An 11,710-nucleotide genomic window follows, 5' to 3' on the forward strand; every position below is an offset into this window, starting at 1 on the left:
TGCACCGCCACTGGTGACGGTGGCGGCGCAGACATGCACGTCGAGGTGTACCTCCTGATACGGTTGCACGGCTGTCTCCGGCAGCGGGGGTTCATGGCGATGACTAGTTGGCACTTGAATGAATGCCAGCGTACCGCATGTGGTGACGATGCACAGAACATGCTCGGAGCCGTCGCTGTCGCATGCAGGACGGCTAAGCGGAAAAAGCGAGTAAATTCGCTCTTCTCGAAATGCCTTGTCGGCGGTGCAGCGCATGGTGCCGCAGCGAAACGCGACTGTGTAGGCTGGAGACGAGGTAGACAGGGGTGCTATAGAGATGTCATGGGTGCTCAGGGGAAAACTCAACTGTTGCTGCTGCTGTATGGTGGTGGCTAGCGTGTGGGGTGCGTAGTAAACAACTTCCTGCGCGTCCTCGGACGTCACCCAGACGCCACCAAAGTAGTCCGTGTAGACGGCACCGCCCCGGCTCCCTGCAGGCGGCTGCACGCGGCCCTTCTGAGTGCATTGAAGGCTACCAAGCAGCATACCGCACTCACGCTTCAATGAGGGGGTGTGTTGTTCGCAGCAGTGTGGAAACAGACGGGGTTGGGGGGTGATTGGAGATGATGACTGAAGAAAATCGACAGAAATGCATCGAATATAGCGCAGACAACGCCAATCAATTGGCTGCCAGAAAGGTAAGTGAGTCCCCTGCTTGAAGTCGATTAGGGGATGTGTCACAGGGAGGAAGAGGAGGAGAAGGAGGAGGAGGAGGACAAACAAAGCACAAAATGTCGTGGAGCTGGAGAGAAAAGGAGAGGAGATTTAAAGACACATTTGGTGGCTTGGGCTGTGATACCGGTGATTGGAGGAACAAAGGAGGTGGGAGACGCGGCGGCATCGTGTGTGGAAATAACGATGAAGCGCACGTGTACTGTGCCTGCTCCCCTTTCCCTGCAAGCAGAACGCAACGGCGGCTCGCCCACTCGAAGTGTGTGCGGGGGAGGGGTTCGTCGGTGGGGGGGGGGGGGGGGGGACAGCGGAGAATACGGAGGACTATGGTGGTGTGCAACACTCCAGTGGGCAAGAAAAGAAAGGAGAGAGGAGAGCGGCTCGCGCACAGACAGCAGACATACAGAGAAGGCGAGGCGGGAGGGCGTAGAACAAGGAAAAGGGAGACGTGGGGGCCTTTCGTAGCACGTGCATACACAGATAGAGACATCCATGCGTACAGTCCAGTACCGCGTCTGTATATATGGGCCTCCTGTATGAGCTCTCCCCCTCCCCCTCCTTTCCTTCTCTCTCTCTCCCTCTGACGACTCGCTCTCTCCTTCTCGAATACAACAATGAACTACATGATGAATTATGTACATGCAAAGACCAGAGGTGATCCGGTGCGCTGGCGAGTTCACTGAGCCCGCGAAAAAAAAACTGTAAAAAGAGTGAATTGCTGAGAAAAACGCGCGGAGAGAGAACCCACGATGAAGCACTGAAGGGAGCTTTCACAATATCAGTCACACACACACACACCAGAGAGTTGTCGCCTCAGCAGTCAGCCCACCAAGACAGAAGAGAACTGAGCCGTGGTCTCAGGCTCAGCAGTGCATGACCTCGATTGGATTTGAGAGAGGCGTGCACATCATGCCCCAGAGACGATCACCCACCTGTGGCCCGTGCGGATAGGCAATGTAGAGAAACTCCTCCCAGCTGAGAGTAGTCGCCTCCGCCGTGGCGCCTAAGCGGCACTGCAGTGCTGCCACATCGACGTCGGAAGGCCTCGAGCCATACATGTGTGTCATGATGTCTGCCATGTCCCTACCTAGAACATAACCGTCCTTGATGGGGTCTGGGACGGAGGGGTCCATGTTGAACATTGTGAAGACCTGTTTCAGCTTTTCTACGATAGTCTCGTCGTATGTACTACCCTCGATCAAGAGCAGCACGAGGAATGCCTCGCAGGTGAGGCTTCCAGGAGAAGCGCGTGCCTTGAGCTTCGAAAAGTACTTGTCAGTGAAGAGGTGCAGCTCCCCGGTGCGCCCCGAGACACGCAAGAGCTCTTCGAAGCCGCTGTCAAGTAGAGAAGCGCTCACCAGTCCATCTTGTTGGTGCATTGCAAACTGGTGCTTCAAGGCACGGATGTACATGGCAACCGGATGCACCGGGGGCAATCGCTTCAAGTCTTCGTTGCGGAAGCGACTGACGGCATTCTTCCGGGTCTGAGCCTCGATGGAGGCCACGATCTCAGCCGACACAGTGGAGCCTCGCAGCCCGACATAGACGATGTGTGGGTTGCGCAGCACCAGCTCCACGAGGCACATGGCGCCACTCCACGAAATGTACTCGTTGGCAGAGAGATCAACTCGTTCCAAGCCTGGATGGTACAGGGCCATTTGCGCTAGGTACCACACCGTATTGTTGCTCAGGTAGTTGTCGCAAAATGTAAGCGACTGCAGCCGGGGTAAGCGACGGCACAGCTCAATCACCGGCAGTGCCCCTTGCGAACCAACATACGTGCGAGAGAAATCCAGCGTCGTCACCGCATCCCAGGCGTCCGCAACGTCAGGAAACATCACAGCGACGGACGTGAGAGGAGTTAAGCGAAGTCGATCGCAGATTGTCGCGTACACCTCACGAAGTGAATGGCCTACAAACTCTGCCTGCAGCTCAGCGACGATGTACGGCTCGGTGGCCTCCAGGCGCGCGTCTTCCTCCATTGTCGCAGGAATCCCCCCCAAAAAAAATGCCTCAGGCAGCTATTGTGGTTCTAAAAGACAGAGAAGGGCAGAGAGTCCTCAGCGTGTCTTTCATCGATTTGTTCTCTCCGGGGCGTGTAGGCGTGTGCTGTGCGGCAAAGAAGGCGCACAAAGTAAGTCGCATCTTCTCTGCGTGGGCGTGCGGGCGTGGAGGCGGCCAAGTTGGATTGGCAACGCTCAAACCCACCAAGGGCGAAAGAGAGGCGGAAAGGTAAAGGTAGACCGGAAGAGAGAGAGTACACAGACACACGAACGCAGTAGTGAGCCCTCTGCTGTTGTGCCGGCATATTTTTCACGCGATCGTGGGTTAAGAGCGCGTAGGAGAATCGAAACTCAGAAAATGGACGCTGCAGAGCTGTGGCGCATCGTCGCGTGGCTGTGGCGCCCGTACAGCTTGCTGCGATGACCGTCGTAAAAGGGAGGAGAGGGAGGAGACACATAACTCGAACACACATGCTCATGGCACAGATGCTGTGCAAGATACACTGTCCAGACGGGCCCAGGACCACCATCCCATACCTCTCTGCACACTTCCACTTCTACACTGTGTCAAGGTTTTTCGAGCTTTTCGCTTGAATGATACGGCGCATGCCTGAGGGACATTGACGTGTGTGAGTGCATGGGCTTGACGGAGTTCCATTTTTCTTCTCCCCTCGTTAATGTGTGACATCATTCAGCTTTTGTCCTTTGATAGAGCGCAGGCTGAAGAAAAGTCCCCAGAACAGGCTGAGAAGCACATGACGCGTAAGAGGTGGGAAGAGGGAGAGAGGCCGCAGAGTGCGTGCGTCGTCTCTTGTGTTATTCCTAACTCTCTTACACATACCCCCATGTACTTTCACACAGAGACGCAGTGAAACGAGGAGTGCGGCTAAACGCCTCCGCCTCTCCTACACATTGTCTTGGCTTCTACCTGAGCGAGCACCTGACCCCGATAGAGACGATCGAGCAGCTGCGTCCGCGCTTGTGATTGCTCGGTAAACGCCATCAAGGGAGTCACGCCGTTGCGGAAGCACAAAACAAAGCCATACGCGCTCCTCGCCGGCGGTGTCACTGGCAGCTTCATCTCAGCGAACGCACCCTCTACATCGACAACGGCACAGGTGTGCACCTCGCGGGTGCGGTCACTCACCATGTGTATCGACACCCCCTCCACGCACCACCTTTGAAGCTCGTACGTCGACGTGGCCCTCACGAGAACCCAAACCCGGACCTGATTGGCTTCCCGGTATTTGCGGCTCTCCGCGCCGTCATGTTGCGAGTGAGGCGCTGGGACCGGCGAGGAGGCGAAGTGTGTAGCACTGCACCTCTCATGAATGTCGCGCGGCGAGCTGCTCCACGAGCGGAAAGTGGAGAGGAGCTGCAAGGTCACATCACTCGATTCTGGGCACACCACCACGATCAACGGCGGCACACCAGTTGTCAGCTGAAAAGCAAGGCCGTTGCGCATGCATGTGCGCGGTGCACCAGTCGCATTATTCTCGCGGTAGCAACGCGCCACACGCGCGAATGGAATGTGCCACTCCGTTTTGAGAGAGCCCACGCAGCACACCAAGACAGCGTCGCCATCTGCGCCCATCGTGGCCCAGCACCGCTTCCACTGAGGCACAGCGCGTGGGAGAACAGCACGGTGCACCCAGAAGCCAGCGAAGAGGGAACGCGGCTGCCGCTGAAGCTGTAGCACTGCTGTTCGGCAGGTCTTTACAAAGCTCTCCATCCGTCGGACTAGTAACCGCGTATACTGAGCCACATGCAGATTCGAGACGCTGGCACTGTTCCGCAGCTGTTGCGCAGCTCCCTGTACGATGCGCTCTCGCATCTCCTCAGCTAACACGCCGACCCCATCCTCGCCCGGGCACGCCATGTCGCCGTACTCCCAAAGCACTTTCCTCGGCGACATTTCTGGGAACAATGCGCTGAGCAACGTGTTGGCCACTCGCAGACTCACTCGCTCGCCTCCATGAGCGTGATAGCTTCCTAGAACGCGGAAGAAGTCGTAGAACGCAATGTTGAATGGTGCTGTCCACCTGACGGCGCGGCTCAGTGAGGCATCTATCTCGTTTCCATCCAAGATGAGGTCACGCGCCACCTCACCTTTGCAGGCTGGAAAAACATCCTTGGTGAGTCGCGACGTTCTGATGCTCGTTTTACCTTTCCTTGCGGAAGCCGTTTGCAGAGATCCTGCCACAGCAACGAGAACCAGGCTGTTGCTTTTCATGCCTGTCGCTACGACGCTCTTGGCAGGCGGCGATGACGCGCGCTGCGTGCCGCCGCTGGAGTGAGGCACCGCCGACGCCGAGACAGCCGCATCAAGCTTTGGCACCTGGGTCGGAGAAGCCTCATCATCAAAGTCATTGCCCTCGTGCTCTGTTGCGCGCACAGTCACCGAAACTGCCTTCGCCTTCTGGGTTGTTGTTGACGTGGAGGCAGCCTCGGCCTGAGCCGAGAGAGTCGCTTCTGCCGAGGCAGAAGCTGCCAACCCATCAACTGCATGCTCAGTGGTCTTCTTTGCTCTCTGAGGCGTGGCCGCTATCGTCAAAGGTCCACTAGGAGAGGGAATCTGCAGAGAGTCTGCGTTATTTTCGGTGGCGGTCGATGTCTCCTCCGACTTGATGGTCACAATGGGGTTTATTAACTCCGTCTCTGCTACAAGGGGGACTGGCTCAGGTCCGTACTTGGCCACAACCGCTTGGATAGCCTCCTCTTCTCGCCCCACATAGCGCTGGAGCTGGCGCTCCACGTGGTGCGCCTGGTCTGGTGCATATGCCTCGTCAATGCGCAGCAGCCGCGCAGTGTTCATTTCATAGCCAGCGCTGTCGCTGGTGTGCTTTGGGTGGTCGTCGCGAAGACGCACTTCTACAGTGGGTAGCGTGGCCGGCAGTGATGCCTCCTCGACAGAATCCTTTGCAGCCGGCGGAGGCTGCACCTCGATGAGCTTCTTCTCCAAGGTATGCAGATATGCCTCCTCCTGCTCCTTGCACTTGGCTAGCTCATGATCGACCGGACTCACCCGGATCGGGGAGTGGGTCTCGCACAGGCGTATAAATTGCATGCGGTAGTTATCGCAGTCTACATCCTCACTAACCGTGGCAGCATGGAGATCAGAAGACGCCGAGATCGGCTGCACTGCCGCCATAGACAACATGGCATCATCACATTTTCGAGAAATGATGGCAGTTGGCGCTGCGTGTGGTGGAGGGCCTGAGAAGCAGGCCTCCAACTCACATTGTGCGGCGTCCGCACAGTCTCCTGTGAGTCTGGTGGATGTCTGCTCACCCTCTGACATCATGCGCTCACTGAACTTTCGCTCCAAGGCCTTCATGAGAGCCTCCTCACGTCCTAGAAACCGGTGCAGCAGTGCATCCACCCGCGACACATTGGTGGGGTCGTACTTCTCGTACAACCTCATTATCGCTTGGCGATACTCGGTGGTGGACGAGGAAAAAGCAGACATGCCGCCCAACGCCTGAGGAGCGCTGATTTCAGTTGTCAATACCGTTGTGTGCTGCCTCGCCTATGGCAGGGACTGGGGGAGTGCGAGGAGGGAAGGGAGTGCAGAGGAAAAGACTGCGAGCGCAATGCAGTGCAACAGAGCGGAAAACACACCAAAACGAAGTAACACTAGACCAGTGGTGTGCTGCGCCAGCTCCGAGCACAGCAGCAGCGATCTCTCTCGCCCAACGTGCCAGAAGCAACCAAGTAAGGCGGCGAAGACAACGGCCAGGGGAGGGGGAGGGGGGGGGCATACGATCTTTCTGGTGCCAGTAAAAGGAGAGTGCGTAGGTATCGAGGAAGGAAGCCGCAAAGGATATGGGCTACGCCGTCCCTACGTCTTACCCCTTGTAAACGAATATGACGTCTTGAGGTTGTGTGCGAAGTGGACGGGCCAGGAAAGGGGAAAGAGAAGAGGTGAAATGGAGGCGGAAGACGGATCCGCCTTGGTGTTCTTCTGGGAACCTTCGCTTTCTTAGTTCGCTCTCCTTCTCCTTCTTCTCGTTGTTTCAGGGTGATCACGAACTGCAGCACTGACGCACGCACGCACGCACACTCCTACATCGAAGGCGGAAAGGGGGGAGGGGAAAGACAGACGGCGGTGCGCCTGCAGGAAGAAAGCTCCCACTTCGCCGCTCCATGGGAGGTCATACGCAGACGCGTGTACCCCCCCCCCCACCCATAATGTGAAATGCGTCCGTGGCACCATGAGAAGAAAGAGAAGCGGGAAAAGGTACAAGGCAGCTGGTAAAGCAGCACGATCGTCGGCGGACTCACCTGAGCACCGCAATGAGTGTAGCGGAGGCTGAGGAAAGGGGGAAGAGGGGCGGCACAGGGGGGGCGATGCGAGCCTCTCTGTGCGCAAGCCCTTCGAAGCTGTCCAGTTGCACCACACTCACTCAGAGTGGGAGGGAGGGGAGTATTACTCCACAGCTTGTGGATCTGCTTCGAGCATATCAGAGAAACAGCTGCTGCTGCACCTATTCAGCTCTCAGGAAGACGCAGCGGGTGACGACCGGAGCGGACCACCGCTGCGATAAGGTCATCAACTTCGACACTCTTCTTCGACTCCGCTGAAAGGCGCCCCCACTCCCCCGCAGCTGCCTGAACGCCTTTCGTTCTGAACACCTTCAAAAATTGCTTCAAAAACAAGCCATATTTGCTGGAGGCACGTTTTATTTCCTTCTTTGCACTTTTGCGCTCCCCCGCCGTCTTGGCAGCTGCTGCTGGTGCGCGCTGCGCCTCGGCCTCAGCCTGCCTTTCAACAGCTCGGATTGCACCAACCTCGTAGGTGCCGCCCTGCTTGACAGCAAAATGCCCGCGCGCGTCCACTGCACAGATGGTGAAGCTCGTCAAGCGCTCCGGCAGCCCGTTGGTTGCCTCCACTGGTAACAGAGAAGACGACGACAAAGATGGCGATGATGTCGTCGTCGGTAAGCGCAACAACACGGTGTGCGGCCCGTACAGAGTCTTCACATCGTATGTGCCATCGTCTGACCGGCACGCGGTGCCATTGACCTCGCACGTTACGTAGGATCCCTTCTTCCGCCTCATGCTGCGCTCCGTAGGGGTGCGTGCGTCCGTGACTATGTCTTCGGGTCGGTGGGTGGCGGTGGGAAGAAGTGGGGAGCTGTGCAACGAGGAACGAGAAAGAGTCGAGGGGGCGGGATCAGACGGTGTAGTGCAAGGCAAGGAAGATGAAAGAAGGGGAAAGGGGAGGAAGAATAGTGTGGAGAGATCACAGGAAATCCGACTGCGACGAGGAAGGGGGAAAAGCCAGCATTGAAACAAAGCAAGCGAGAGAGTACAAGATCCGGGAGGTGTGCCTGAGCCACCACTCTGCAGGCGTGTGTAGGGGGGAGAGGCTTCACCACTATGGCGTCCGAGCAGAAGCATGAAAACACATAAGGGAGAACGTCGCTCTCATTCTCCGAAATGTGACCGGTGCGGCTGTCATCAAAACGGCAACACCGAAGTCTGCGCTCGTGTCTTTGAGCTTCTTGATGTGTCGCTGCCTGCTCACTGTTTCTCAGCACGTAGTTGTTCGTACCTCAACGCAACGCGTACCAAAGAGCAAGCAGCAGAAGGGAACTCGAACTACAGCTTCTTTATTATGCGCCATCACACGCACACAGAAGCGCGCACAGCTGATGTTTTTTACTTCATAGAGTCCACAACTTCCTCCACCTGCGTACGACCCTCCCCGCGCAGTGCTTGCAGAAGCTCTGGCGTCGGGTCTACATTCACGCACACAAGGGCGGCGATAAGGTACGCCTTCTGCAGTGGTGTCCAGATCACCTCGGTAGACCTGAGGAGCGACAAACCCCTAGCCTGCACCGCCGCCGCCAGGGCGGACGTTCTCTGCATGTCTGCCACAGCATCGTCGCGCAACACTACGGCGCCAGCTATAAGCTCCTCTGCTGTCGCGCATGCTGGAATGGCTTGTTGAATGAGTAAGTCCAGGAGGGTGCTGATGATCATGGTGGTTGTCGCGGTGGTGGATGCGGCCTTGCTACGTGGCAGGGCTCCGGTAAGCTCCACAAGTGTACTCAGAGCAGCAATCGGCAGCCTTACGGTGCTTAGAAAAGATGCCGTCTGCCCGAGTCTGCGCGTCATTAGCATCATGAAGGCGTTCTCCAGCGCCGCCGCGTTCATTCGACGCTCTTGCAAGCACCGTACCAGCAGCTCCGACTGCACAGCGGAGAGAGTTTCCTGCTGCTCTTGGATCAGTAACCGAAGATACACGTCCAGCACGGCGTCTGAGACGCGCACACATGACGCTGCCTGCCCCACCGCTAGAGGATGGGCAAGGGTGTTCGTGATGTACTGAATGAGGCCTGGTAGCATGCCGGAGGCATGGGCCGTGTTCGTCTCCAGCTGCGCCCAGAGAAGCAGCTTCAGCGGCTGCACGAGTGTAGCAACGACCGCGGGCGCCTTGTCCACGGCCGAGAGCAGCTTCAGCATGGTGGAAACAAGGAGAACCGCTGGTGGTGTCGAAAGCTCTCGCACACATTCGCCGAGTAGCGCAAGGGCAGTGTCATAGGGCGAGGTTGTCGCGGCGCAATAGGTCAGCAGCTGCGTCCCGCCACAGCGCGTAGAGGCTAACACTACCTCGGTGCACCTTGTCTTACGCTCCCGAGCGTTAGGCCAGTAGCGAGGCGGGCTTGTGGTGGTGTTGAGCTGCTGCTCGAGGGAGCCTAGAGTGGTGCTAAGCGACGCTGCTTTGTCAGAGGCCAGGCCACCGTTTGTCGCGCTCACTGCCCTCAAGTACGCGGCGATGCAGTGCCAGCCCCAGAGCTCCTCGCCGTTTACGAAGTCAAGAGCGCGCGCAGAGCCGCTCAGCGTGTCGCAGAGGATCTTCACAATGGCAGTCCAGACAGTCCCCGCAGACTCTTCGTCGATAGCGCTGCCTGGGTGCAGCTTACTTTGGGGTATTAGACTTGTGCACAAGCCACCGTGCTCTATGCAGAGCACCTCGATGATATCACGCGGTAGCCGTACTACCCCACTGTGTACGACCCTAATCAACTGCCGTACGGCGTGTTGTCGTGCCGTACGGAGAAGCACCGACGTCTCGGGGCTCTGAGCTGTCAAAGACGCGCATGTCGGTAGCCGCTGCTCTGCCGGATCAGCTACGTGCAGTGCGACGGCCGTGCAACGTGGCTGCGTAAACCGCAGCAGCTGTAGGCAGAGTTGATCAGACAGGGAACAGCGCAAGGTGAGATGTGCTACGACGAGGCGCAAGTGCTCGCATGGCTCCTCACTTCGTTCGAAAAGGGTGATGAGTAACCGCACCAGTGACTCATCTGAGAGTGCATGCGTGGTGTACTGAAGCAGCTGCGAAGTGGAGTCCATGCTGCCTGGGGTAGAAGAGGAGAGAAAGGACGCAGAATCGCCTGAGTCTGGGCGCCGGGGACCACGCCCAGAGTGCCAGCGCCCGCCATCATACCGATCCTCGTCGAGTGAGGTGAGCTCCGTCGAGTCCCTGTTCGCTGCGTGCACGATGCGCAGCAGCTCCGCTTGAGACTCGCATAGATGGTGGCACTGCAGCAACAGGGCTTGGGTCACGGTGAGGCGGCTCACGCGGTTCATATGCGAGAACAACAGTGCGGCTCGCTTGCAGAGGGAGCTCCACAATGGCAGCTGGCTCTCATCGACTTGCAGTGTTGCAATGCACCACAGAAGCGTCGCCACATCGTGCTCCGTGAGCTGCGCCTCACACTGCTGCAGCCGCACGAGGCAGTCTCTGACAAAGGGCAGATGAGCCTGCGAAGGGCAAGCTTTAGCAAACGCGTGTATAACCGCAACCAACACACGAGGCCGCCATGTCCGCAGCGCCATGGCATCCACATGCTCAGCCAACCACTGTCCCAAGGCAGCACACCTATCCTCCTGCCAGAACCGGGCGGAGGCACGAAGAATGACGAGCAGCACGACGCAGATATCGGCCGGCACATGGTCCCCGGGAGGCAAGGAGGAGAGCGTGTCGAGAGTGGCATCGGTGCACTCGCGCACGCACCGCAGAAGGTGTGCGTCAGCGGCGCTATTACCGCAGGACCGAGTGAGCGCGACGAGAGAGCGGGTGCAAATTACGAAATCCGAAAAGTCCGACGACGTGAACGAAGTTAACGATGGTTGAGGAGACGGTAGAAAGGCGTGTGGCAGCGGTGCCGTGCTTCGGGCGAAGAGGTACGAAGCCCGAGACGCGACTTGGCACAGCACGGATCGTGCCACGCGTGTGGGAGAAAAAGTCATGAGTTTTGGCAAGAATGATAAAACTGCTTGACGAATAAATAAATAGAGAAAGCAGAGGAGGAGGAGAACGGCGTTGATACACACAAGCGAGCGGTCTTCGCATTCCGTATGTGAGTGCTTGAATACCTCGCGCGTGCCAATTGAGGGAATTCATTCATAGTGAGGAACACAGAAATAAATAGGCCAAAGGTCAGCGGGGCGGCCCACTTGAGCGGCACACAAGTTGCGTTCCCGCGTTGCAAGTGATGGATCGTCCTTGAGTGACCTGAAAGCCGGGTGTATGCCGGAAAAGAAAAGAAACGAAAGGGAAGATTCGTGAGAGAGGAAATGGTAAAAAGGTAGCAGGTGTCGACACACACACACAGAGAGAGAGGCCTGAAGGACGGAGAAGATAGTAAAGACGTGCAGCGCAAGCTGGCGTCAACGCTCGCTTACACTGCACGCGCTGTGGTACAGTGTTTCGATGAGAAGAACGCCAGAAATGGAAACGTTCGTGAGCACCACAATTCGACACCAACGCGCTGGTGCGTCGAGGACGCGTTCCCCACACCGATGCCCTCGGAGGGCACGTAAGAGAGAACCAGGGAAGTCACCGCTAGGGGGGGAATGACACAAGGTGGGAGAGGTGAGGAATTGCTTTACAGGTTCACACCGCAGCACCACGTAATGGAGCGTAGACGGAGCACACGTGCACTTACAGAGTAGAGGCTGGCCTCTTGGGAGCGTGAAAGAGT

The 11,710-nt window shown here is 57.5% G+C and overlaps 4 protein-coding genes and 1 pseudogene across 5 annotated transcripts; all 5 read right to left on the reverse strand.

Moving 5' to 3' along the window:
• Positions 1-1,113, reverse strand: LBRM_20_4350 (annotated as a pseudogene; the record flags this gene model as incomplete). Its single annotated transcript has 1 exon — positions 1-1,113. A coding segment is annotated over exon 1 (1,113 nt), but the record flags the coding sequence as incomplete, so codon positions are not given.
• A 461-nt stretch (positions 1,114-1,574) lies between these two features.
• Positions 1,575-2,693, reverse strand: LBRM_20_4360 (conserved hypothetical protein; the record flags this gene model as incomplete). The annotated part of the gene is made up of 1 exon (XM_003722941.1): positions 1,575-2,693. The coding sequence occupies one exon, from the start codon at positions 2,691-2,693 to the stop codon at positions 1,575-1,577; it is 1,119 nt and encodes a 372-aa protein (XP_003722989.1).
• Positions 2,694-3,600: 907 nt separating this feature from the next.
• Positions 3,601-6,183, reverse strand: LBRM_20_4370 (conserved hypothetical protein; the record flags this gene model as incomplete). The annotated part of the gene is made up of 1 exon (XM_003722942.1): positions 3,601-6,183. One exon carries the CDS (start codon positions 6,181-6,183, stop codon positions 3,601-3,603), a length of 2,583 nt encoding a protein of 860 aa, XP_003722990.1.
• A 1,022-nt stretch (positions 6,184-7,205) lies between these two features.
• Positions 7,206-8,117, reverse strand: LBRM_20_4380 (hypothetical protein, unknown function; the record flags this gene model as incomplete). Its single annotated transcript, XM_003722943.1, has 1 exon — positions 7,206-8,117. One exon carries the CDS (start codon positions 8,115-8,117, stop codon positions 7,206-7,208), a length of 912 nt encoding a protein of 303 aa, XP_003722991.1.
• A 261-nt stretch (positions 8,118-8,378) lies between these two features.
• LBRM_20_4390 (conserved hypothetical protein) lies at positions 8,379-10,562 on the reverse strand (the record flags this gene model as incomplete). The annotated part of the gene is made up of 1 exon (XM_003722944.1): positions 8,379-10,562. One exon carries the CDS (start codon positions 10,560-10,562, stop codon positions 8,379-8,381), a length of 2,184 nt encoding a protein of 727 aa, XP_003722992.1.
• Positions 10,563-11,710: the final 1,148 nt, after the last annotated feature.

This window comes from Leishmania braziliensis (genome assembly GCF_000002845.2).
Source record: "Leishmania braziliensis MHOM/BR/75/M2904 contig, possible fusion of chromosomes 20 and 34".
In the NCBI taxonomy this organism is placed as follows: Eukaryota; Euglenozoa; class Kinetoplastea; order Trypanosomatida; family Trypanosomatidae; genus Leishmania; species Leishmania braziliensis.